The sequence below is a fragment of the Alligator mississippiensis genome, chromosome 2 (genome assembly GCF_030867095.1).
Source record: "Alligator mississippiensis isolate rAllMis1 chromosome 2, rAllMis1, whole genome shotgun sequence".
Lineage (NCBI taxonomy): Eukaryota > Metazoa > Chordata > Crocodylia > Alligatoridae > Alligator > Alligator mississippiensis.
This window is the reverse complement of record NC_081825.1, coordinates 271,796,769-271,823,321: the sequence shown is the minus strand read 5'-3', so window position 1 is coordinate 271,823,321 and position 26,553 is coordinate 271,796,769. Positions and strand designations below refer to the sequence as shown.

The window sequence follows — 26,553 nt, the reverse complement described above, 5'->3', positions numbered from 1 at the left end:
GCGCCAGAGAGAGCACAGCATTTTGGGGTGTACCAAATCTGGAGCCAATGAGGGTGCGGCACTTTACAGGGCCGCGGAGAGCCCGAGCACTAGGGAGGGCACAGAGCCAGACAGGGCCGCGGAGAGCCCGAGCGCCAGGGAGGGCACAGAGCCAGACAGGGCTGCGGAGAGCCCGAGCGCCGGAGAGGACGTGGAGCCAGACAGGGCCGCGGAGAGCCCGAGCGCTGGAGAGGGCGTGGAGCCAGGCAGGGCCACGGAGGGTGCAGAGCGAGACAAGGTCACGGAGAACCCAGTGAGGACAAGGGGGCCAAATTATAACAAGGCCCAGACCAAACAACGTCAGTACCACCAGCGAGGCTTGGGCTGCGGTGTAGGGGAGGAAAAGGAGCCGCAGATAGCACTCCCTGGAATCAGGGAAGAAAGTGGGCAGCCTCCCGCTTAATTACCATCTATTAAATAATTAACAACGAGGCGTGGCAGGAGAGAAGTTGGGCGGTTAGCCCAGAACAGGTGGGCAGGGCCACCAGTAGACAGACCCTAAAGAGGCGCTCCTGTTACATTCCCCCATACTTTAAAATTACTTTCCTGCCCTTTTGCTATATGAAAGACTCAAATAAAGAAAAAGAAACTTGACTAATTATACAGGGAACATTTAAAGTGATCATATACAAATTGCTGTGAAGTGAAACAAGCAAAGTGAGAAAAATGGAGAAATGTAATGATGAATCTATTTCAATTAAAAATATCACTTGCAATTAGGTGGAAAAAAAAACAGAAACCAAATTGATATGACGAAAAAAACTTTCAGAAAGTCAGGAAATCTCCAGAACGACACAATATCTCTTTAAAATACTACAGACCTGAACATAAGAAAAGGTTAACTCCATAAACCACCAGAGAGTTGTTTTAAATAGGTGAAAATTATATAGGGTTACCATATGTCCAGGTTTTTCCAGATACGTCTTCTTTTTGAGCCCTCCAATCTCTGTCTGGGCGGGTTTATAACTCTGACCAAGTCTCCAGGACTTTGCATTGCTCTGCTGGTGGGAGCAGGAGGAGAGCAATCGGAGGCAGCAGGAAGCACAGATGTACCTGCCTGTACCTGCAGAGGCGCACGCAGACCCATGTGGTGTTCCTGATTGCCCTCTCCTTGCTCCCACCAGCAGAACAGAGCAAAATCCCAGACATTTGGTTGGGGTGGAGGGGCAGGGGCTGAGGCTGCGATAGGGGGGAGGGGTGCCTACTCTTCCAGCGAGGGAAAGGGGTCGGGGGGCCCTCTGACGGCAGTGGGGAACTTTGTGGCTGAGCTGGTAGAACAGGAGGCGGTGCCTGTGCTCACAGGGTGGAACGGCCAGGAGATGATGCGTGGGGGGAAGGTGGAGGGGGACCACAGCCTGGCTGCCTAGCGCAGCGCGGCAGCCCCAACCCTGGGCAGGAGGTGCCACAAGCCTCCCCATCTCTTCCCTCCAGCTCATGCTGGGGCCAGACACATTCCACTGCCTCCTGCATGAATCAGAGCCACTGCGCTCTGACCTGATCAGGACGGGAACAGCTGGAGCTCCTCCGACAGGGTGGGGGGGGGGGGGGGGGAGGCTGTGAGTTGGGAGCGCAGGGCACTGGCACCGCACCTGGGGGCTGTGGGTTGGGAGTGAGAGGCACCACCAGGGACAGTGGGGGGCTGTGGCTTGGGAGTGAAAGGCACCATCGTGGCCTAGGTACTGTGGTTTGGGAGTGAGGGGCACTGGCGGGGCCCAGGTCAGTGGGTCAGAAGTGAGGGGTAGCAGCAAGGCTGGGGGGGCTATGGCTTGGCAGTGAGGAGCAACAGAATGGGTAGGGGCAGGGCACCAGTATGTCACTGCCCCCCCCCCCCATCATATTCCCCCCTGCCCTCCTCCCACATGACAGGTGTCCTCTTTTTTGGACCTGGAAATATGGTAACCCTAGGGTATAACCAGTGATGTTTTAGGATACAAACTAAGCTCCTGAGTGGATGGCTTAGAAGAAATTTCCCATATAACTATCCTGGTTCCTAATTGTTCATAAGTATTTGGGGTTTTTTAGGGTGTTGGGCATGTTCCTCTCTCTGAGGCATATAGTACTAGTTACTGTCAAAGAGAGGACACAGGACCAGATGGACCAGACACACCAATTCCTATGTATCTACAGCAGGTGTATAATATCATCATCTAAGCCTGTGACAGTGCATGAAAGAGACATTTACAAAATAAATCTACTTTAACCAGATGTGAGTGCACTGTATGATGTTCTCAAGTTCATTTGGAATTCTGCAATAACAACTTTCTCAAAGTAATTCCCTTGATAGGATTCAAATGTTTGAAATTCATTTTGTTAACCTTTATGAATACTGCCCCCTCATTTACCGTAACATTTCAACAGCCTTATAAAAAGGTTCAGCAGGAACAATGAATACACAGGGAATACTAGCTTCTTAATCACTTATTTTTGTATATATTTGTTAGTATAATAATTAATTAATTATTGACAAGCTAAGAATAATAATTTTTGATTACCATTTTCCCAATACTGCCTCACTTTACATATAAAAAACCCATTTCCTGATCAGTGTTATTTGCACAGTGATAAGATGCACAATTTCTCATAAGCTCAAACCTCATTTACAGAAAGCACTCACAAAACAACTGTATTAAGTAATGCTCATGGAGAAGTAAATGATAAACATACCACACAGTAAACCTGACAGTGTTGTTTCCTAGGAAAAGGGAAAGATCCTCTGTCATCTGTTCCTGACTCTTCTTATTGGCAACCATGACCATGATATAATCAGGAAGCTCTTCATCTAATTGGAAAAGGAAAGAATAAACCTGTATGTTACCTTTTAAAGTAGCTTTCCAGTCAGCAATGATATATTTTAAATATATTTTTAAAGTATGGCAGACCTAGAATGGAGGCAGTGATTACAATCCCGAAGAAATCAGACTATTTCCCAAATTTTATTATAAACACCACAGAAGAAAGATTTGTATTAATCAGTTAGTACTAAATGAAGTAATAGAGACTAAAATCTTGACCAAAGTAGTATATTTAAGTCCTCTAATAATTTCCTGCAAATCTGTATGCAAACTGCAAAGCTTTAAAAGTCCTGTCATTTGCACAAACTATTCTGTGGGCATGTCTACACGTGTGCTTTCATGTGCATTAAAGTGTCACAAAAAATGTGCTCTTTAGCTAATATGCATTAAAATAGGCTAATGCACATTTTCTAGTACCTCACAATGGAGGTACTAGATTTAATGCACATTACCTAAAGAGCATTAATGAATGTGTAAACCCACACCGTATCACTAACAATATTACTCTATAGTAACACAAAGATACTTTAGCAAAACCTCTTTTATGTTATGGAATACTTATTTATGACAGACAGCACAACAAGGAGATTCTCTAATAAGCAAATGAACAAACAATCTTTTCAGAGAAAAATTTTTAAAAGTTTAATACAAGCTTCAGACATAGCTAAAGCACATAAGATAGTCAACTCTACTGGAGCTCAAATTAAAAGATACAATAAAACTTAAAAATAAATAAATGAAGTACACACACACACACAGACACACACGAAATTAAAAGAAAAAGGATATCAAAATACCTTTTGATTTTTGTACGATAGACTTTTATTTGAACACTCATGATATAATAACCCACTGTTATGTCTCAGTGGTAGAATCCTGACCCAGGTTCATATATAACTACAGCTATTAAGGCTCTGAACATCCAGACTGTCTGGCCTTTGGATTCTGTCTCAACAGCCTATGTAGAGGATGGAAAGTCTGAGCACCCTCCACTCCCCTGCCTACACATATGCATCAAAGGGCCTGGTGACCTCACGCATATACCATGATCCAGAAGGACAGACAGTTGCCTAGATGATATAATGTTTTCTCATTTATTCAAATACTTCTAAAGGTAACAGCCCTATGCTGCGACTACTTTCTCCTCCACTAACAGAGACTAAATGGCTCTTATGTAAGACCTTCTACACAAGTGGTCTCCAACCTTTTTATGGTGAAGATCACTTTTTGGAAGTAAAGGGCACCCCAGGATCTACCACACCCTTCCCCTGCCACCCCCTAGCACAGGTGGGGGGCACGCCCCCCCCATAGACCTGGACTACCAGATCTTCCCAGATCCAGCTGGACTCATCCCCATGAGTCCCCGCTGCTGCGCTGAGCTGTGCCTGCACGTAGCCAGCTGCAGCATGACTTGAGGTGCAGCAGCAGCTGCCTATGCTGCCTCCGCCCCCGCAGAGATGGGGAGGGAGTCCCCCAGCCTCCAATCCTCCCATCACCCTTACTTTCCCTTGCTCCTGGCTGGGCCACACAGTCAGTCGCTCAATGTAGGGGCCTCGATCTGGCCCCCACCCCTTCCCTTTGCCACAGATCAACCTGTTGAGGCTAGGGGCGGTGGGTGCACGCGTGCCCAGCTGTCACTCCAGCTCAGGATCAACCTGCCGGTTGGGATCCCCAGGTTGATGACCACTGCTCTACACTTCGGGGGCACAGGGAGATAGTGAACAAACCACATCAGCATGTGTAGAACCAACCCCACTGGAAATCCCAAAGTCAGGTAAAAATGGACAAATTCAAGTGCTTTCCTCAACAGGAACCTAGGCCTGTATGCAAGTTAAAACTAGGGGTGCATTAACATAGATTTTGGGGGCTGATACCGATAGCCAATTTTTAAGGAGGCACATCGGCTGATACTGATCCAATTTCTGACATAGCTGTGCGCGGTGAGTAAGTCTGTTGTAGTGGAAGAGAGGGAAGGGAAGGGGCATGGGGGGCAGATCAAGGCCCCTGTGGTGAGGGAGGGAGTGAGGCTGGGGCAGGTGCTGCCCCGCCAGCACAGAGCACAGGACCAAGCCATGGCTCATATGGGGGGGTGCGGCTCCTGCTGCTGCGTGCACCCCGGGAGGGCACGGAGGGGGTGGGGGGGGGCATGTGTACCTAGAGCTGCACAGGGTGCAGGTGGGGTGGGCTGCATCTGTGGGTTGGGGCCAGGGCTGTGCTGGGCTCTTCCCGGCAGGGGCTGGGCTGTGTTTGGGGCGGACGGTGATGGCACTGGGAGGGGGGGCTGCAGCCACCCCAAATTTCATCATATCCCACCTGTAGCCCCCCTTCCTAGCGTTGCTATCAGCTGCCCTGAGTGCAGCCCCAGCTCAACCCCCAACTCCCCACACACCAGAAAGAGCCCCACGCAGCCCCAGCCCACAACTGTAGCCCCTTCCATTCCCCCATGCAAACCTGCAAGTGATGAGGGTTACATTTTTTCCTGTAACCCTTTATGGATATTATCGCCTCCTTATTACTATATCTGATACAACCCTCAATACAAGGGAAATAGGCAAGTCACAGGGGAGTCCAAAGATGATTGAGGAGGCTGAGCCGAAATCCACATGTTCCGCTACAGACATGTCAAATAGCTCTAGGAGGAAGGAGTAGATCTAGTGATGTCAGGTCACAGCTCTTTTTATTTGTCTCTCTCATCTATCTACCTCCAAAGTGAGATGAATTTGCTCAACATGGTTAATCCCTTATCATAAATCACTGTGCCTTTGGGGACAATTTGGTACTTGAGTCTCCCAGGTATTGATGTTAATATTGCAGTACTTCAGATTAGCCTTCAAAGTGCCCTTGAATCTCTGTTTTTGCCCACCCCTAGAGTAGTGACTACTGGTGAATTGGGAGTATAGGACCTATTTCAGGAGTCAGTTGTCAGGCATCCTTGGGACAAGTCCTGCCCAACAGAGCTAATGTCATATAAACATGGCTTCAATGCTGGTGGCGTTTGCTTAAGCCAGAGCAATGACATTCATTCTTCTGTTCCTCCTATTGATATGGAGGATATTCCAAAGACAGATATATTGTCCAAGTTTCGCACCCATACAACAAGGTAGTGATGACAACAGTTGGTAGATGAAAAGTTTGGTTTGGGTCCCTTAAAGACCCAAGATATTAATGATAAGATATCAGAAACATCCAAAGGCAGCACCAGCAGATTTTATCTGGTGTTGAATCATCAGCAATCCCTTGCATTCGAGGATGACTGTCTTCCATGATTGCTTTAGATGGCTAATGAGACCGTTCTGGGATCGACAGACTGTTCCAACTCAGGTACGTGTTTCTGTGCAGGGTGGGTGGCTCTGGATTCTTGATTCAGTCCATGACACGCTGTTTCTGCTGCTCCTGCTTTTCTGTCTCCTGTTGTCATTGTCAGGTTTCAAAGTAGTGAAATCCTTGCAGCAGACTCTTCCACCATCTAGAGTGGTCCTAGGTGATAATCATCTGTGAGTTGATGTTAATGTTACATTTTTTCCAAGTTGGCTTTGAGGATGCTTGAAGAGCTTTCTCTGCCCGCCTCTTGAGTGTACGCCTTGACTGAAGTGGGAAAATAAAACTAGCTTTGGGAGTCTAGAGTCAGACATCTGGATGATGTAACTGGTCCAGCAAAGTTGATTTTGGATGATCATCACCTCAATGCTCATGGTGTATTTGCTTCTGCGAGGATGATAATGCTGGTGCCATCTGTCTTCCCACTGGATTTCAAGGATCTTCCACAGGCAGCGTAGATAGTATTCTCCCACAACTTGAGGCATCTCTTGTACATTGTCCATGTCTCAGCTCTGTACAGTAAGGTGGCAATCACAACTGTTCAATAAACTATAAGCGTGGTTTCAAATCTGATGGTGCAATCTTCAAATGCTTGTTTCCTCAGGAATTTGAAGACTGCACTTGCATTTTTAAGCTGATGTTGGATTTCTTCATTGATGTCAGCCTTCTGCTAGAGATGGCTTCTGAGGTACGGGAAATACTCAATGTTCTCCAGTCTCACTGTAAATCTGGAGTACCAGAACTAGGGGCTGTGATCTATGTTTACTTTTAAAACCATTATCTATGTTTACTTTTTGAGAAAAGTGGCTACCCAGCTAGGGGAAATGCTCAACATTCAACCTTTAATTGTAATACGTGGAACAGCACTTGGCTTGGGATGTGTTGGTAAAGTATCTTGAGTTTTGTGAGCATGAGCCCAAGTATTTCACACATTTCACAGAAGCAATCAAGAGTGACCTGGAGCTCTTCGATTGACTGAGCATATATGACACAATCATCAGCACATTCAAGATCAGTAATGGAGACATTGGGTTATCTTGAATTTGGACTGTAACTGTTTGATGTTAACAGTACATGCAATATTGGATGTTGAGTCCAGATAGAAGTCTATCAGCAATGTGATGCACCACAGCTGCGATACAGATGGAAAAAAGAACATTAGTGCAACCTCACATCCTTGCTTGAGTCCAGTTCTAATAGTGAAGGAGTCCATTTCCAAGCCACTGCTTAAGATGGCTGTTGTCATGTCATCATGAAGAAATCTGATAATGGTAACAAATTTTGGCAGCTTCTCTGTTGACCTGACTAAGGCCTTTAATTCAACCAACAAAGGCCACGTAAGATCTTGGTGTTGCTCATGGCACTTTTCCCGCAGCTGTCTAGCAAAAAAGATCACATCTATTGTATCCCTGAGCAGTCTGAAACCGCGCTGATACTCAGGTAGAATCTCCTCAGCCAGGAAAGCGAGTCTGTTAAGGAGAATGCAGCCAGGCTTTTCTCAGCTATGGACAGGAGTGCAATACTATTATAACTGCTGCAATTCGATCTACCAGTCTATTTCCTTTTTTGAATGTGTGGCTATAGCAGTTACATTCATATACCAAACCAAAAATTCTTAAGATTATGTTTTGCCCTATACTGCTAGTTTGTGACACATTATTACTGTTTCCAAACATGCAGTTATCTTACTACCACATGCAGTAGTTACTGCCACACTGGTAAACAGAAGAGTATGTTCAATTTTTAATAATTTTGATAAATTATGGATTAATATTTATGTTTTTCTCCATTATTTAATTTCCTACGGAGTGAAACTTTCCTTCAACAATTCTATCTACATGATAAATAACTTGTTAAAAGTCTTTGTCTTAAGCAATCTTACAAAGGAATAAATAGTACCACCTGTCACAAGACAGGATAAAAGCACACACACAGAAAACAGTCTATGTCTAGGGTAGTTAGAGAATAATTGATCAATTTCCTGAAGAGAAGTAGGGGACACTTGGTAAACATTAACTGGAATGCTGATCCAAGCACTAATAGGTCAGGAGTGAGAAAGGAATAAAAAAAACGATCACAGAAACTTGGGTGTAGTGAAGGTAGTCAGAAAGGGGAAAGGATACAATGGGGGCAGTGTGTTAGAACTGAATAAGGAAAACTTTAATTTAATTTTAAAAAGTCAAAGTTAACAGAAAAGAGTTAAAGCCATTGCAAAGATGACCTTTGTAGTAGCCCTGTGAATGGACTGAGTTAGTGGGGAAAGAAAAATTAGGAGACGGTAGAAGCAGCTGAAATCAGAGATTACTAATAATATCTTGGCACTAGAAATGGGAAAGAATAGATAGTGGTGATGACAAAAGAGGTAGAAGGACTGAAAGCCTAGTGAAAGAGGAAGGGGGAACAATAACTAAGCATGTGTAGGTTGTAAGCTTGGATAACAGAAACTAAAAAAAGGGCTATTGACAGAAAAAATTGGGAAGAAAACTTGCAAGGTAAAAATGATGAGCTCTCTTCCTCAGAACATGCTGAGTTTGAAAAGAGGATGGGATGGACATCCTTTCAACATCATTTTGTATTGGTTTGTAAATGCAGCTATCCATTTGCCATCTCTAATGGGATAATATAGGATCCAGTTAGGAGGTTTGGGCTTGATCCCACAAGTGCAAGATGATTCCTGAACCCATGTAGCCAACCTCCTATGGACTACTTCACCTGAATTCTGTATGGTACCATAAGAGGAACTATAACGGGGTGGGCAACTATAGCAGGGGCGGAGGGCCGCTTACTGAGTTTTGGCAAGCCATCGAGGGCTGCATGATAGGCAGCCAGGGGCATATAAATATTAATTTTCTAAATTTTTTAGGGGCCCTGCGGGCCAGACAGAATGGCCTGGCGGTCCGCATCTAGTCCCTAGGGCCGCATTTTGCCCACCCCTGAACTACAAGCACGTACCCAGTTTGAGGATTGAATCTCTTCTCACAACTGTCTTATTATTACCCACTTTGGCTGCTTTAAAACAAAAAATGCAGACTGCTGAATTTGCAGTCATGGGAGAAATTACATTTCATAGTGCTCTTTCTTTGGGGCTCATTTTTCTCCCTCGCTCACTTATCTTTGGGTAAAGGTCATCCACAAACACAAATGCAACTACTGTCTCTACACAGACAATTCACAACTCCACCTATTACTACAGGACTGCTTTCTTATCTATACTAAAAATCTTAGTCTCTCTCTCTGGTTTCCCCCTTCTCTGTCACATCCAACGTACACTGCTTGCCAGCATTTTCAAAGCCCTCCAACTGATCCTCATCCTTCCCGTGCTCTCATGCAATGCTGAGGTCGACTCCAGGCTCCACCTAGCACATGACTTCAGGCTGCATTAGACACACACCTTTGTTCCTTTTGGCTGTCCCTTACACCTGGGAAGAGTTGCCCGTAAGCACCTGCAAAGCCACTTCATTGTTCTCACTGTTAAAAGACTCCTTTCCTCAGGACTTACAAAAACCTTGACAAAGCTTAGCCTGTTATATCCTTGTCTCCCACACTGGTCAGCACCACACCTACTGCCTCCTCTTGAGTATATGCACTTAAGCTGCTTATAGAAGTAATTCCCCCACAAAATCAGTGCTTTACTTTAAACTCTGTGTGCCCCTGCGTTGAGCCCAGTGCATGTGCACTGTTTTGGCACTGTTATCTAATAGCTGGTTGAATCAGCTGTAAATAAAAGTGCACCCACCAAAGCGCCCGATCTATACAGACACTGTGAAGTGGGGTTGAACCAAACACTGCTTCTTCACGTAAAGTGTGTTTTTGTTTTCGACCAGTCTTAAGGGCAGGGACTATCTGCTCAGGGTCAGACCGACCGGCGTACTAGGGGTCAGCAAGGAATTTTACCCCACGGTCAGACTGGTAGGGACGGTAGCGGGGGCCCTCCGACTGCGACCTCTTGCGTGCATGTTAACTAGACGTTACAGGAGCAGGACCTGCTTGACTCGTGGGGCTGACGTTAGTCTCATGTCGTGGGCAGACGATCAGCTGCAGGGACGACTTGGACAGGGCTGGTGCTGGCCGCACTACCGGCCTCTGGAGGCCCCTTCCCGCCCCACGAGTCTGCGCTGCGGGACGGGAGGCGCCTAGCCTCGCCCGCGGGCCCAGCGAGGAGCACGCGGGCGGCCAGGCCGAGTCCGGCCCCAGCCCCAGCCCCGGCCGGACACTCACCCACGTAGGCGCCCAGCTCCTGCAGCTTCCCCTTGATGGCGCCCTGGGGAGAGACACACTCGCGTTAGGCAGGAGCGGGAAGGGGGCCTTCCCCGGCCCCGGCCCCCGGCCCCGGCCGCACAGGCCCTGCTCCCGGGGCCCGACCCCGCGGCGGGGCTGGGCTGGGGGCGCCGCCGCCGCCTCACCCGGATCTTGCGGCTGATCTCGGTGCCGATCTCCATGGCCGCGATGGCTCCCTCAGCCGCGGGCCGCGCCGGAGCCGGGGGGCCGCGCCGGGGAGAGCGCGGCCGCCGCCCGCAGCGCCCCCTGCCGGCGCCCGGGAGAGCCCGGGCCTGCGCTCCGCTCCGCCCCGCCCCCGCCCCCAGCACGGCCCTGGGCCTCGGCCTGCGCCGCCTGCCAGGCCTCGCCGCGCCCGGGCAGCGAGCGGCCACGTTTTAAAATTCGCTTGAAGTACTCATGGCTGGGGCTTCGGGCATGGCCGGCTGTTGCCCCAGGGGCTGGGAAAGTCCGGCTTCAAGCACCGCACTCAGCCCTCATCAAAAGCCCCCGCCCCCCAATAAGGTATTACAGCGCAGGGAGAGGTCTGTTTGCAGGGGACAGGGGGCCCACACCAAGAGCCAGGAGGAGCTAGCTGCCCGTTGAGTCCAGTGGCGCGGCAGCCTTAAGCAGGCAGCTGCCCATTTTGAGGCGAAGCCGCTCGCCCTTGAAGCACAGGAGAGAACAGAGGAAGGAAAAAGAGAGACGTCTTGGCCTACGGCCTGTTCTCCCCTGCGGAAAGACCTGCAACTTCTGCAGACAGGTCTGTGGCTCAAGGACTGGGCTCTGAAGTCACCTCAAGACCCCTGGGCATCTAGTGCCACCTAAGTCGGGGGTGGGGGCACATGCCCCCCCCAGTGACCAGTCAGCGGCCACTCTCGCTGACCAGGCAGGGGTCCCCCCGTGGCCAATCTCACCGACGGCACCCCCACTCCCCGGCCAGCGCTCGCAGGGGGAAGACCCGTGCTCCCGCCTGCCCCCCGCCTGTTGCGTGAAGGGCAAGCAGGGCTGGTCAGGGGGGCGGGCCAGGCGTTGCCACTGTCGAGACCTGTCAATGAGCTGGAGTAGAGACTGTCCTAAATGGAGGGATTGCGGACAAGTAAACAGGGATGGACTTTTAATCTGCATAGAAAGGATGTGGATTTGTTGTAACCTGCCAAGGGCTGGGTATGTCTGACACTTCACAGGGTACCTTTTTCTTTTCGCTGCCGATGAATAAATTAGATGGTGGCATTCCTCCTCAATGTCCACAAGGTCTCAGAGATGCTGTGAAAAAAGAGCAAAAGGAAAGTGGGGAAGAAAATGGATTTGTAAAAAGGAGATATGGTTTTAACACCCTCCCCCCTGCAATAATCGCCAGACATCTCTATTTTTCTACTCTTCTTCTTTCAGGAATCAGGATTTTCTCACTGATCTGATGAGAACTGTGTGCAAATGTCTCTGGATGTGAAGATCACTGGATGCCATCCCATCCATCGTAGGTACAGTTCCAACCATGTTCCTTTCATTAGAGTCTGGTCCCATGCCAGCCCTGGGATTATCAAAACGTGGGGTGTGGGCAAGGTGGATTTAACCACCTGTACAAACCAGCATATCCTGGCTGTACTGACCAGCACTGCCAGGATGGAGAAAGGTAGCGTAAGTGATGTTGTAGCCATGATGGTCCAGATGCGAGAGGCAAAGTTTTCTTAGAGCGATATCTTTTCTTGGACCAGCTGTGTAGTTGGGATAAAGTTAGACAAGCTTCCCCATGTAAGACATTCTTCCTCAGTTTTCTGAATCTAGGAAGCCGGGCACAGCAAGTTATGCACTGCCTAGTGGAGGGTCTGAGAGAAATTCTCAGGCGCAGCCAACATACAGTTAGGAAAAGGAAGGAGAAAGACACAGTCTCAAGTCTAGAAGGCAGGGTAGATTTGCCCCCAATACCGTGTGCACACGTTTTCCCGAGCTGAAGCTCACTTCATGAATGCTGACCGGAGACAGCTGCATGCAGCCTGTCCCTAACGCAGGGTTGTCAGCTGGGGGTACATGTACCCCTGGGAGTAATTGAGAAGTCCCTAGGGGGTACATGCAGGCAAGTGGGGATGGAGCGCTGCCACCCACCACCTCATGCTGCCACACAGGCTCCACCTACCCAGCTGAACACCGAGGGCAGGGAAAGCTTGCACGGGGTGGCCGCAGCAGCTCTGCATTTGGCCATGCACTACCTCCTGCCCCACTCCACGTCCAGCATTGCCCCATGTGTGCTGGGGCTGGGTGGCCCCCTCTTGGGCTGTATGTGCTCTGCGTGTCTGGGCAGGCGGCAGGTGCGCGCTGCGCTGTGCACAGACAGCTGGGGGCCGTGAGTGCTAGCTGTTTGAGGTGGAAAGGGAAGGGAGGGGAGGGGAGAGTGGGGAGGTGCAGGGAGGGGCCCAGCCCCTTGTTCCACGAGCTCCGCTAGCTCATTCCTCCCGGGTAGCGGTGCCAGGAGCAGCGGCTGCTGCGGCTGCCCTGCGCTTGCCACCCCTCTCCCCCCCCGGGGTACACATATTAAAAAGGAGGCCGCCAGGGGTACACTTATTAAAAAAGGTTGAAAATCCCTGCCGTAAGGCATAGCCTGATGGAACCTGTTTCCTTCAGGAGGAACAATCAGCCTCAGGTCTGGTCTCTTTCCTCACACCACACCCAGCCTCTTCCACAGGGCCAGCTCAGTGTAAAGGGCCACACTGCCAGGGTTTGAATTATGGGAGAGCTTGGGGGGGCTAAGCGCCCCCATAAGAGAACCCCCCCCCCCCCCCCGCAACAGCCCGGAGCCCAACCCACCTTGTGCTTTTCTCAGCAGCCCTTCCGGCTGCCACTGCTGTTGGGGATCCATGTGCACACCTTGACCCCAGTTAGGTTTTTTCTGCAGAATCCCTGCCGTGCGCCCCCCCCCCCCCACCCATGTGCCACACACTGCAGCATAAATGACTGGTACCTCCTGAGACTGGGGGGGGGAGGGAGGGCACAATTTGTGGGTGGCAGTGTTGGCGGCACAGTGGTGAGCAGTGGCCACCCGCAGAAGCCAGCTGGGAGAGAGGGGTTATGAGTGGCAATTGGCGAATGCCCACAGAAGCCAGCAGTGTCAAGTGGAGACCACCAGCAGAAGTTGGCGGCAGTGAGCAGTAATCAGCAATGCAGAAGCCAGCTGCCATGTCAGCCAATCTTGGGGGCATGTGCCTCCCCACCTATGCACGGGAGGAGACCCTGCTGGATTAGAAATGCCCCGTACTTATGATCTTTGGGGCCCTGGAGAGGTGGTGCCAGCATTGGCAGGTCTTAAATATGAAATTATTGTATTGGAACTCAAAATTACCGTATTTGCTGGAAAAAAAAAAACTATCATACACTGAAAACGCATGCAAATAAGTTTTCTTCTGTACTTTATGTTGATCACTGTAAGTCCTCAGTCTGCGAGCAAGAACGTGGAAGTGGAAGCATTTCTTTATTTCAAGAGGCGCAGTGTTAGGAGGTGCTGACAGCCAGCCCAAAACCGGATTAAGATTCTCCGTGACTTGAGTTTTGCATTCGCTGCATCAATGACCTGCCTCAAAAGTCATCATACGTTTTAAACACTTTTACTATTATTGACCCTGCGTTGTACGAGGGCTGGAAGGATCTTACAGACACCATGGCTGTCGTACCCCGGCAAGGCTGGGCAGCGCCCGGGGTGCGGCTGCCGCCAGCCGGGCGGCCCGGACACAAGAGCACGCGGCGCCCCGGCTCCGGGCCCAGCCTTGCGCCCTAGTGCGCGTGCGCCGCTGGCCGGAGCTGGCGCGGGGACCCCGAGCACCGGCCGGCACTGCCGCATCCCCCGCGCCCGCGCCCTTGTCACACGGCAGTGGCGTCTCCCGTCAGTGAGCCGCGGCTCAGACTCAGGCGTCCGCTTGGTGCCTGTGACCGAGGCACCGAGTAAAGGCTCCTTGTTCCCGGCACATCCCGGAGGGGAGGAAGGGGGTGCTGCACGGGCACGGGTCAGCCCCGGGCAGGACCCGCGTTGTGCACCCGCCTGAGGCGAGGGCGGGGCGGCCCGGCCCGGCCGCTCCCACGGCTGCCACTAGCGCTGTCCCGGGGGTGGGCGCAGGGTGGCAGGAGAAGCAGCGGCGCTGCCCCGTCCCCGCCCCCGCCCCGCGCATTCCTGCTCCCTGAGGTCACGGGCTGCGGGCGAGCACTTGGCGGCTCCGCGTATCCTTCCGCACGGCCGGGAAACGCCTCCAGGCCACGACACTCCCCGCCCGGCCCCGCGCACAGCGCCTCCGGCCCCCGCCAGCCTGCGCCAGGGTTACTTGGCCGGGCCGGTGCCGACTCCCCGCGCAGCGCCGTGACCCGCGGCGGGGCTGTTTTCAGTAGGGGCGGGCGGGCAGCGGCTGTCCCGGCGCAGTCGGGCCGTGCGACCCGGATTGGGGAAGGCGCCTGCGTGTCACCGGATCGCGGCGGCAGGTAACGGGGCAGGGGCAGGGCAGGGCAGGCGCCGCGGGGGACAGCGGAGCTCTTCCTCCCTGCTTTGTTTCTTCCTCCCCCGGCTGGTGAGGTGACTAGAAGCAGCCTGGGGGACGGAGGTGCCAGAGGAAGTTTGTGATAGTTTGCTGGTGCGCTTTGCAGAGCTGTGCTGGGGTGGCCTGAGACGGGGAAGAAAGTGCCCTACTTGTTAGGCTGCTCCGCATAACCATGAAATAATGGTGTGAACTGCAAGTGTTAGCCATCCTGGGCACCTTGTTTCTCTGCCCTTCATTGTACTTTTATGAGGCAGACTCATCCCTGGAGCTTCACCTGTTTTAAGTCAAATACGAGGCAATTCTCAGAGAGGAGCTAAGAGTTGTAGAGAAAGAGGAGCTACCTATGACAATCCTTGGGACTCCTGTTTGGCTTGTGAATATTGAAAACGATATATATGCGTTCAGATATAGATGTGTAAAATCAGACGATCAAAAAATGTTTTTTAGTTCCCAGATAGATACTAGGCCTGCTTAATAAAGGGAACATTCACAAGAAGTCTAAATAGCAGCCAGACTTTTGCATTTCCAACTTCTGGCACTATAGCACAGGGCTCTTTTGTCCCAAAGTAGCAGTACATTGAAATAATGCGTGAGACAAATATGATACCAGCTGGTCTTTGGAAATGACAGCTGCTAAATAAAAACAATATTGCACTGTTTGCAAGAACTGTGCTTGGCCAGCAGTAGAAGTTGTCAAATGACTTGTGACCAGTACTCCTCCTCCATTCCCTTTCTTGTGCAACGCTAGTGTATTTTGTTATTTATCAGGGGCTACCTCTGATGTAGTGCATAAGAGGCACTGGGATCCAAGCTCAGTACAGGTATTTGAACTTATTGTACCTTTCTGGCAATGTTTTTAAATGAAGTAAGTGTAGTTTAGAAACAAGAAAATGCTACCAAAATGTCTAATTATTAGAGTGAAAACTGGGGGATTTTTAAGAAAAATGTTCCAAGAATACAATATGACCTTTAAAAATTCCTTCTTTGGATAAGGGAACATTAAGTCTGATTTAAAATTCCTTCCTAGGCAATTTTTTTTTTGTTTGCATTAAAATAAAATGATAGAAAGCAGTGCTGTTGATCATGCTTGTTAATGGAAGTGTTAACTTTCTTATAATGTCACCTGTCTGTCTTTCTGGAGGTTTTGAGTTGTATAGACATTATTTGGCAACATTATTTGGTGTCTGTTTAAAGGATGTCAGGAGATGAAAAAAAGATTGAAAAACTTAATTCCTTTAAAACCATGATCAATCAACACTAAAGTTGTGCCTGAAACTTGAAGAAGTCTTCAGCATTTGGCTTGCCTTAGTAAAGAGGGGCAGTGAAGGTGTGTAAGAGAACGGTGCTATGGTCTCTTGTACAACCTGCTTAACCAAGGCATGGGGATATGAGCTGAGGTCAGTGAGCCAAAGGTTTTGGGACCGGAAATAAACTCACTTGGCTCTGCAGGGAAACCTGTTTCTGTCTATTAGTATTGTAGTAGCATCCAGAAATGGATTAGGTATTGCTTGGACACGCGGGAAGACTCAGATTCTGAGCTAAGCTGCATCCTCTTGCCTTTGAAATCTTCCAGTAGCTGGGACAGGGAGGAGGCAGCCAACCATTAGAAGCTCCTGCCAAGTAGATATGGAGGGTCTTCTGAGCCAGAGCCGCAAGCATGGCACCGGTTCCTTTCTCTCCTGTGTCTTACCCCATCACCTCCTTGCTTTTCTTTATTCTTTTCTATTGTGCTGGAAACTTTCGACCTGAAAGAAGGAACTACATAACTCAGGGTGAGGAGTCAAGTAATGTTTTTTCTTTGATTGCCTTAGAATAGTCTAGCACCTAAATATGGATTTGAGCATCAAATGTATTAAGGGGATAAACCTAGAGTGTTCTCAGGAAGTCCAGTTCTTCTTCCTGCCCTGACACAGTCATGCTGTGTTCTGTCAATAGGTGTTTAGAATTGAAGCAAGAGAAGACTTAGCAAATGGCAAGAGTGGCCAGTTGATAGAAATCCAGGCCAGCACCTCATCTGCAAGATGTATTATTCATATGTCCCAATCTGATGAGATGGTTGGGAAATTGTGGGGATTGTGACAGAGGTAGCTCATCTTTGGGAGCTCAACATGGATGGTTTGGTTCTTTCTTACCAAAAGCAAGGGAGCGTTGAGGGTCTCATTCTCTGTTGTGGGTGGGTTGATGCCCTTGTATGGATCTTTGGCCTAGGTGCCAATCCCTCCAAAACAGGACTGAGTGGAAGCTCCTGTAGCACAGGCTTGTGGACTTGTCCCACTGCAGTGCTGCAAGTTTCTGCTTCAGGACTGGGTTGACGGCTGCACTCCAAGGCGAGGGCTCTGGTGCCCCTGGGTCATAGTTCTTGTTCTTCCAGTAGGCTGCGGGGAAATGTGCTTTCTGGCTCTGCTCCTGCTGGCAAAGCAGTGTCCCCATGTTGCTGTGGCTGGTGTGATCCCCTCACAGGCTCCAGTGTGAAGACAGCTACAGGTTCTGCCTAAGGAATGCTGGCCGAGGCATGGGGCATCATTGCCCCACCGGCATAGACCGACTGTCAGTGGGAGACAAAAACCTCAGTGTTTGATCCCCTTACCCTGCACCCAGGCACTGCACTGCCTGGCCTGGCTGCAGGGTCATCTGCCCTGTGTGCATCGTGCCATGGCCAACAGCTGTCTTTACAGCATGCAGGGGCCTGTGCCAATGTGTTCATGGATTTCTTTTAACAGCGAGCAGACCCTGAGGCAGCATTTGGGATGAGCAGGTCACTAGATGACTAAGGTTTGTAGGGCTCATGAAAGAAGCCTTTGTTATTTGAGGAGGGAATTTAGAAAATAAAGTATTACTACCTTCCTCCCCCCACTGAAATGGAGCCCACTGGTTTGGGGGGGGGAGAATGGAGAAGGAGAAAGGAGTGCTGGCACTTGAAACACTGATCAGCTGCTCAGGGTTGCAGCTAAGTGCTGATATGGGGAATATTAAAGGAATAGAACAAATGACACTGGCATTGGTTAGGATGCAGTTGTTACACCCCTTCTATGACCAAAAATGAAAGCTGCATTTTGCCCAAAAGGGAAGGCCTCAAATGATACAGTAGTGAGTAGCCCTAAGGCAGTGTTGGAGCCTTGGTTTCTCTGGCCCCCTCTATACACTACAGGTATATGCAATTAATTGGAGACCAGCTACTTGAGCAAAGTAACTATCATGCCATAAAAAGCTCCAACCAGCTATAAAGTTAGACCTGGAAAATGTACTAGCTTTATAGCTGGTGCTATCCAGCTTTAATTTGAATGTGTAGCAGGTTCTTCTCTGTGGCTGGGCGTCCTGTCAGCCGTGGGCTCTGAGCCACAGGGGTGCACCTTGCCCAGCCAAGCCTTCGAGTCCCTCAGCTGCTAAGACCTAGAGTCCAACAGCTGTGGACACTGGGTGTCTGCAGCATGCCTTCTGGTGCTGGGCCAAGCAGGACCCTGGCAGCCACAGGGCACAGCTGTGATCTGCCAGCCCCAGGGGTGCTGAAACCCCCGAGGCAGGGAGATCCCTGCTGCAGAGATCTCCCTGCCTTAGGGGGCTCCCAGCCACAAGAGCTTGCCTCTTGCCAGTGAGGGGGGAGCCTGCGCCAGCAGTAAAGCACTATGGGATCTAATGCACGATCCCACAATTGCACCTCGCGCCATGCATGTGTGGCAGGCAGGAGGTGTGATTCTGTGGAGTAGATCCCATTCCACCTTTACCTGCATGTATAGAGAGAGCTTCTTTGACAGAAAGCAAATAGTTCCATATACTGACTTGCAGTTCCAAATGCTTGGGGCACTTAGGTTTTCCCAGGAGATTTTTCATACAAGTACTGATTCAGTTCATGAACTTATTAGTCGTTCATACGGCCCTTTTTCCTTTACAGTCATTTAACAGCTTTACTCATTACACCATCTGGCTGATGAATAAAACTGAGCTGTTGTGACTTACCAAAGGGCATTCTATCAGTCTGTGGCAAAGCCAGGAATTCTAGTTCTTATTCACTTTTCCAACCCTAAACAGAGTTCTCTGAAGGAGAAAAATGCATCATGGATTTAGAAATATATACTGTAATTTTGTAGATTTCACAAGTTTCTTATTGCCCTTTCAAGTAAGTTGCTTCTGACTTTCTCTCTTCTTCTCCCTCTTTAGAGTTCTTGCGAATGTTCCCTCCACTAAGACCTTGGTGGAGAACCTGCTCTCCTTTAATGGCTGCTGCTGCCGCTGGTTGATCAGTGGGAGACTTTACAGTTCCTTACTCCTTGGGAGGATACGTCTACTTCCCTTATTTATTTTTCTGTGTGGTGGTATTTTTTCCACTGACCGCGTGGGTGGGAAAAGAAGATGCCACTGCCTTTTGGGCTGAAATTGAAACGAACTCGACGTTATACAGTATCCAGCAAGAGCTGCTTGGTGGCTCGCATCCAGTTGCTCAACAATGAATTTGTGGAGTTCACCCTCTCTGTGGAGAGCACGGGCCAAGAAAGCCTGGAGGCTGTAGCTCAGAGGCTTGAACTTCGGGAGGTAAGCAAACTAGCAACTGGACACCTTGACTTCTCTAGCCATCTATTGCAGTGGATTACCTAACCCAGTGATTCTCTACTATTTCACACAACAAAGTATGCCCTTGAAAATTTTCAGGTTAAATTTTGTCCTGTAGCAGACATCTCAGCTTCCCTTTAATTACATATGTTCTGATCCAAAGTGGAACTTTGGCTTTTGGAGCAGTTCATCTTGCAATTTACATTAAAAAGAATGCACAAAAGAATGGGACATGGCAGCTGTGCATCAGGTTTAGCATAGAAGTTTCCTGTGCTGGACAAAAGATAGTGGTTATTATTTGTTAAACACTGACCGTGTTCATGGCACTCTGTGAGACAAGACAACTCAAAGGGACAGAGATAAGTTGAATGATTTCTAAACAAATATTCAGTTAACTGGATAAAGGAAAAGTTTTTATGAATGTCCTGACAGACTTATTTGCATGTGTGGGTTCCTGGTAAACTGGTGCTGGGAAAAGATTCAAAGTATCAGTACACCAGTATTGGTACACACTGGTGCTTGGGTATTTGCAGCTGTGTGTGCATATACCATGAGTATGCATGCATGCATGCATGTGTGTGCCTACATTATGTGCTTGAGCTAGCCCATAGCAGTTAAATGCATAGCTCATCACAAAGAGATGCTTGATTTGCACTAGCATAGTATTTGGATACTCAAATTAATTTTGACAGTTAAGTTAGTTTGGGATGAAGTATACTCCTAGTAACTCTCGTTTACTTTGGTCTAACTCACTGGGGACTGACTTCCTCCAAGAAAACTTTTATACCGCACCTACAGAAGATAGATCTGGGAACAAAAGTTTGGAAAACATGGAGTTGATACAGACAATGGTTTTATTGCTCATTTTAACTTTCTTGCTTTCCCTGATAACCTTCTCTTTGCTCCACAGGTGCTAACGGCCATGCTTCCTTTGGAATGGTCTTATTCTTTAACACTGTTAGATTAAACTAATGTTCTTTATTGGATATGTAGCTACTTCTGATGCTTTTTCTTTCCTCTGCAGGTTTACTGCCCACGTCTGTTTTAAGTGATCACTTTTATTAATGAGGTTAAAACAAAACTAATTGTTTTAAATGGTATTTGGCTTAGACCTTATCTGCTCCTTTTCCAGACCTGAGGAAGGGCATTTTGTGCTAGAAATCTTATCTAACATTTCCCCCTAACATAAGTTGATCTAATAAAACATAATTCTTCACCTTACAAATGTCGTGTCTTGCATATTTCCTCCTTCATCACAACTACGCTATGACCACATGACCGAGGCTGTTCATTCTTTACGTTACTCGCACCTAAAACATTGAATTATAAAACTGAGCTTTTAGATTTCCATTTATTTAAGGATGTGGGTACACACAGGCCTGCTTTGAAAGGACTGTATTTGTTTTTGTTGTAATTCCATTAGCTTCAGTGGAAGCATGCCAGAAACAAATATGGCCCCTTTGGTTGTATGCTGTTGACACAATCTGAAAGTTATGCTGCATTCCAGAATAGCAAATCAGTCTGACTTACCGCAAGAACCATGATATTGCGTTATCTTGTGGAGCATTACAAATGTATCGATTTCCCTTTTTGGCAGAAAATGAAGCAAAAACATATGAAGTAGAAGAGTTGCAAAACAGGAATGACCATATTCTGCATGCTATTACTAGCCAAAGAGAAACAATTATTATTATTATATTTTCGATTACTATCTGTTGGCATACACTGAATGCCTGTCTATATACGGGACTTAAACATAGGATAAAATCTCAGACTGAGATACACAACATAAATAGAAAAGGAATCTGAAGAAGAAACATCTTTTTCAGTTATGGGTAATTAATAACTCGTCAATTTATCAAAATATATTTCTAGCTTAAAGGAACTGCAGTAACTTTTGGGGCAAACCAATACAGGGGCATGTCTTGCAAATACTCTTATGTACAGCATGGGGCTGAAGGATTATTTATAGCAGAATTCTATAAAATGGCCTTTTATTCTGTATTTTGAATAGTTCAATAACAGATGCATAGAAAATACCCCACATAAATCCATTGATTTTTTTCAGCACTTGCTTACTGTGAGTTGTTAGTTGTAGTCTCCCTTGTAGATTATTATCCGCTGTCTTTTTAAACCTATTATTTCAAAATATTGTTTTTTCCTATACAAGGCAGTTGCTTTTTCACTGCCTTGTATTCTTGTCATGCTGTGCTGTAGCCAAAGAAAAAATACATAAAGGCCTCCTAATTATCTCAATATTGTACCAACATGTATTGTAGCAGCTCTGGACGGTGTATTTTTTACAAAACTAGCATGTGTGTTTTTAGTGGAGTTTGGTGGCATCTGAAAGTGGTAAACCCAACTGATGCTGGGATAACTTACTGCAGTAAGAAGAGATCTTAATTCATTTGGTTTGCAAAAAGCATAGGTGCCATCTACTCTGGAGGAGCCTTCCCTGACGCATATTAAGCCATAGGTGTGGTTCAAGGGAATGCACTTTCTTCAGTTTGCTTTCCATTATCTCTCCCTTTTTGCTATTGGTTCTGACATCTTCACAAAATGATGGAAGTTCCCTCAATTATAATTGAGAATGCCAGAGATTTAGGGAGTAAAAGCCAGACTGCTGAACTTTGAACAAATTCTTCTGGTAACACATTCTTACATGGATTATTTTGGCAGAGAAATGTGCTGAAGTGAAATAGAGCTGGAGATGAGGATATAAATCATCATTCTTAAACTCCCCCTCAGAAGAATGCTGTTTGCCTTTAAATGATTATTCCAGAAGGCACTGAATATGTCCTGACTGCTTGTTAAGTACAAGGCCTCCAGGAAGAAAACTTTGTCGCTCTTGGCCTTGGTTAGTTTTGTAGCAGCAGATTTAGGGCTTGATTCTGTGAAACATTGAGTGCCTCTGTGAGATGCTGCTTATTAATGTATTAAGAGTCCTAATGTCAGGTCGACATTAATGGGAGTTGAGGGTGCTCAGAGCCATGTCAGATAATGCCTGTTCATTGAGGTGATTGTGGCTTAGGTCAATTACTGTGAAAACTAGGAAGTGGTTTGGGTGTTGTACATGGGATATGCAGGTACGATATTGTAGTAAAGTAGGCAATCTTTTAACACACAGCCTTTTGCAATGGGACTGTTTTAAATCTGTATGTTAAAGACAGTTTAAAGAAAACATCTAATAAAGTTATAGAAATTTTATTTCATTTCCTGTTTACTGCAGTTTGTTATAGTTACTGAATGTGGGATTCTGAGAAACAGTTTGTTAAGATTTTTATCTTAAAACTACTTCATTTTTTTTTAATGCCGGTCAGTTCAAGAGGTAACTTTAAACAAAAAAAAGTATTAATGGTTTTAAATCTTGTTTCGCGTTATTAGACACTGGCTTTACCAGTTCCAGTGGCTGTGTTAGTAAGGTGGCGTGGTCTACTGGTAAGAGGAAGAGGGTTCAGGAAATCTGAGTCTTCTATCAACTTGGGCATGGCAGTGAGTATAAACTTCACAAAAACAGTAAGGAAGAATCTATTAGACAGTGAAAAATAAGCCACAGAATTCCCAGAATATGAATCTGAGGAAATGTAAATACAACCCACCTCCCTTAAATCACAAAGTCTGGGTGAGAAGCCTAATCAAAAACACTCTCAGATTCACTCTCAGCAGTGCTTCAGTCCAACTGTTTTGTTGTTGCTGCAAGAGGGAATACAAGTTGGTTTGCAAACTTGTAACTTTTGGTGTTGTGTAACAAGCTGTTCTTGTGCAAGTTTTATCATATGTAAAATTTGTCCTGTTAAATTTGTTCTGGTTTTATGCTGTGCATCATGGTTGGCATGCATAACTCCTTACAAGATGCTCCCATTTCACGTATCTGAACAAATTCAGCTGTCTGCACAGCTTTCCAAAGGAATTCATAGAGACAAGGCTGTCCCATGTAACCTAAACTCGGAGGCTGTGTTTATATCAGAAGAGAAAAATCTAATATTGCAGATATGAAAAAGAATCAAGAACTCTAGTTGTGAACCTGGTTGTAAACGGGTTTAAAGGTGTTTGTTTCCAACATGCAATCTCATTTGTGTATACTCTAGGCATGAACAAGCATTACCAAACATAAGAGAGACTTGACTTGGCTACAGTCAGATTTTGTTGCCCACTGTCTTTTGAGTATCCTTAGAAAAAGCACATCCATAAGTACTTTGCATTCAGTTTTTTTTAATGTGAATTTATGAGATAAATACACAGGTTGGTTTGGTTTGATTGCTAAGCCAAATGCTGTCATAATATTATTGCTACTGATGTACAACCAAACATGCTTTTAAAAATGGTATTAGAAGAATAACTGGTAGATTAAACTTTGTTGCGAGACCAGGAATGACAGCTTGGTGCACATACTCGTGCTCATGCCCAGCTTAATAGGCTAAGTATGACAAAGTATTAGCCAAAACTTTGACAGGTATCTGTAAGAGCACAACTGAGTAGTGGGCTGGAATGGATAAGTTTTGGTGTCCAGTCTAGCTCTGAGATCTGCTTTGGTGGAAGTTTGTATAATACAGAAATCCTTAGGAGCTTTTCTCACGTGATTCTTTAAGTTCTTGTTAGTTTAAGAAGTATTTGTTTATTAAAACCTATAGTGAGCACTACAAATATTATTCTATCTAAAAGCACATTCATTTCACAAACCACAAAGCATCCTATATGCCACCATCCTGGATGAAATTGCAGATGGACCAAGCAAGGGTAGGTGGAATGGAAGTTCCTATACATTCAAAAGCGGTAGGGGAAAGGTTGAAGGATCTTTCCTTTGCCTGATAAAAGAGTTGTGTATATAGTACAAGTTTTCTCATTCTATGCTCCTAAAGCTGAACAGGACAAAAATGGATGATAGATTTATTGAAAAATTGAGATGCAATCGGGTATCATTAACTCTGAATTCTTTCACTGTTATCAAGTTAAGTCAGAAACTGAAATTACATATATGCTTTATTTTAGTATCAGTGTCTTTTTCTTCAATATAATTTTACACTAAATTTGAATGCAATATTTCATCTGCAGCATTCGCTTCTTTAAGTGCATGAGAACTATTTTTTCTGTAGTGCTGAAACTCAGTAATTTGCCTTTTGTTTGCATTTGTAATATTCTCGGAGCTACCTTGAATATTTTTTACATTTAAAAATTGTGAATAAATTCTAGAAAATAAGGAACATGAGTTCATATTTGTGCCACTTTCAAGAAAGCAAGTCTCTTCTCCACTGAATAGTGATAAAGTGGCACAAAATAAAATTAACAAAATGATAACTCTCAGTCATTTTAGCAGCTAAACTGTCTTTTTGAGAGAGATCAGAACTCAGGGTATACTACTGTAATCAGCATGTTAGTAGCATGTTCTCCTGGTAGAAAATTGAAAGTGTACAGGTGTTCACACGTGTTCTCCTGAAGCAAAAATGGCCACTCCGGGAGAAAAATCACCTGGCAACAACCAAGATAAATTGGTCCCAGGAGAGTTTCTCCCAGGAAACTGAATAGGAAACATCTGTACGTTTTCCCCCTGGCTTGAGAACTCACCTGTGAAGCTGTGGAAAAGGTTCCCTGCTTTCCTGAGACTGGGGTCATCCTATTGAGATATGTGGAGCAGCTACTCTCCACCTCCTGTAGACTGGGAGATGAGGGGAGCAGTAGCCTCTTTCCCAAACTGGGCAGCCCCCAACTGCTGACTGCTAACTGCCACTTGACAGGCTGCCCCCTTCCCAGGCAGGGAGAAGGTAGGCTGTCAATATGCGAGCTCCCTGCAGGACAGGGCCAGCTCTGGGGGCAACCCGCTAGTGCTCCCTGGCATGAGAACTCACCTGTGAAGCTTTCCAATCATGAGGCTTCAGGAATGCCTGTACAGTCCAGCTCCACAGCTGTTTTTCTACAGGATGAAATTTCTTCCAGTAGACATATAATGTCTGTATGCAGTCACAGTAACCTTACACGAACCAGCCTGGGAGTGGGTGGCAGGTCCAAAATTGATGTGGATCAGGTGAAGGAACACCTTGAGAATCTGGACATTCACAAGTCTGTGGGCCCAGACAATGCACCCGAGAGTCTTAAAGGAGCTGGCAGGCATCATTGCACCCCCCTTGGCAAAGATATTTGAAAATTCATGGCACTTGGGTGAGGTCCCGGAAGACTGGAAAAGGGCCAATGTGGTCCCTATTTTGAAGAAAGGGAGGAGGGATGACCCAGGGAATTATAGACCAGTTTGACATCCGTCCCTGGAAAAACCCTAGAGAATATTGTCAAGGGATTCACCAACACCAGACTAACAGAAGGCAAGCTTCTGAAGGCTAGCCGGCATGTCTTTGTGATTGGCAGGTCTTGCCTGACGAACCTCATCTGCTTCTATGACTAGGTGACACGAGCTCTGGACAAGGGAGATGACATGGATGTCATATGTCTAGATTTCAAGAAAGCCTTTGACTTAGTTCCCTATGATGTCCTCATGGCTAAGCTGGGCAACTGTGGCCTTGATCATCTTATGGTCTGATGGCTAGGTAACTGGCTATCGGGTCGGACCCAAAGAATACTAGTTGACGGGAGCAAATCAACATGGTGCAGGGTGACCAGTGGAGTCCCTCAGGGCTCGGCACTTGGGCTGGTACTCTTTAACATCTTCGTTAACAATCTGGAGTTGGGAGTCAGATGCAAACTGGCAAAGTTCATGGATGACACCAAATTATGGGCGAGGGCGGTCACACTGCAGGACAGGCTGGGGAGACAGGCCAACTTGGACACGCTCTCAAGGTGTGGTGACCAAATCCTGATGGCCTTCAATGTTGAAAAGTGCAAGGTGCTGCACCTCAGTAGGGAGAACGCTCAACACACTTACAAGCTTGGCAATGCTACACTCGCTAGCACCATGACCAAAAAGAGACTTGGGGGTCCTGATTGACCACAAGATGAATATGAGTCACCAATGTGATGCTGTGGCTGGCAAAGCGATCCAAACTCTGGCGTGCATCTACTGATGCATCTCAAGCAAAACCAGAGATGTCATCCTCCCGCTTTACTTGGCCTTGATGAGGCCGCAGCTGGAATCCTGCGTCCAGTTT

General features: G+C 47.1%; 2 protein-coding genes across 2 annotated transcripts in view; one reads left to right on the top strand and one right to left on the bottom strand.

Moving 5' to 3' along the window:
• Nucleotides 1-10,658, bottom strand: part of ZC3H14 (zinc finger CCCH-type containing 14) — a 41,293-nt gene extending 30,635 nt beyond the window's left edge. The window contains exons 1-3 of the mRNA XM_059723155.1: nucleotides 10,553-10,658; nucleotides 10,368-10,410; nucleotides 2,704-2,818 (exon numbers count right to left, since the gene is read on the bottom strand). Of these exons, the coding sequence (XP_059579138.1) occupies nucleotides 2,704-2,818; nucleotides 10,368-10,410; nucleotides 10,553-10,588 (194 nt within the window). The 5' untranslated portion in view covers nucleotides 10,589-10,658. The remainder of the gene's footprint in view (nucleotides 1-2,703; nucleotides 2,819-10,367; nucleotides 10,411-10,552) is intronic.
• Nucleotides 10,659-10,736: 78 nt separating this feature from the next.
• PTPN21 (protein tyrosine phosphatase non-receptor type 21) overlaps nucleotides 10,737-26,553 on the top strand; it is a 74,505-nt gene continuing 58,688 nt past the window's right edge. The window contains exons 1-4 of the mRNA XM_014596400.3: nucleotides 10,737-11,166; nucleotides 11,796-11,884; nucleotides 13,825-14,861; nucleotides 19,073-19,444. Of these exons, the coding sequence (XP_014451886.1) occupies nucleotides 19,265-19,444 (180 nt within the window). The 5' untranslated portion in view covers nucleotides 10,737-11,166; nucleotides 11,796-11,884; nucleotides 13,825-14,861; nucleotides 19,073-19,264. The remainder of the gene's footprint in view (nucleotides 11,167-11,795; nucleotides 11,885-13,824; nucleotides 14,862-19,072; nucleotides 19,445-26,553) is intronic.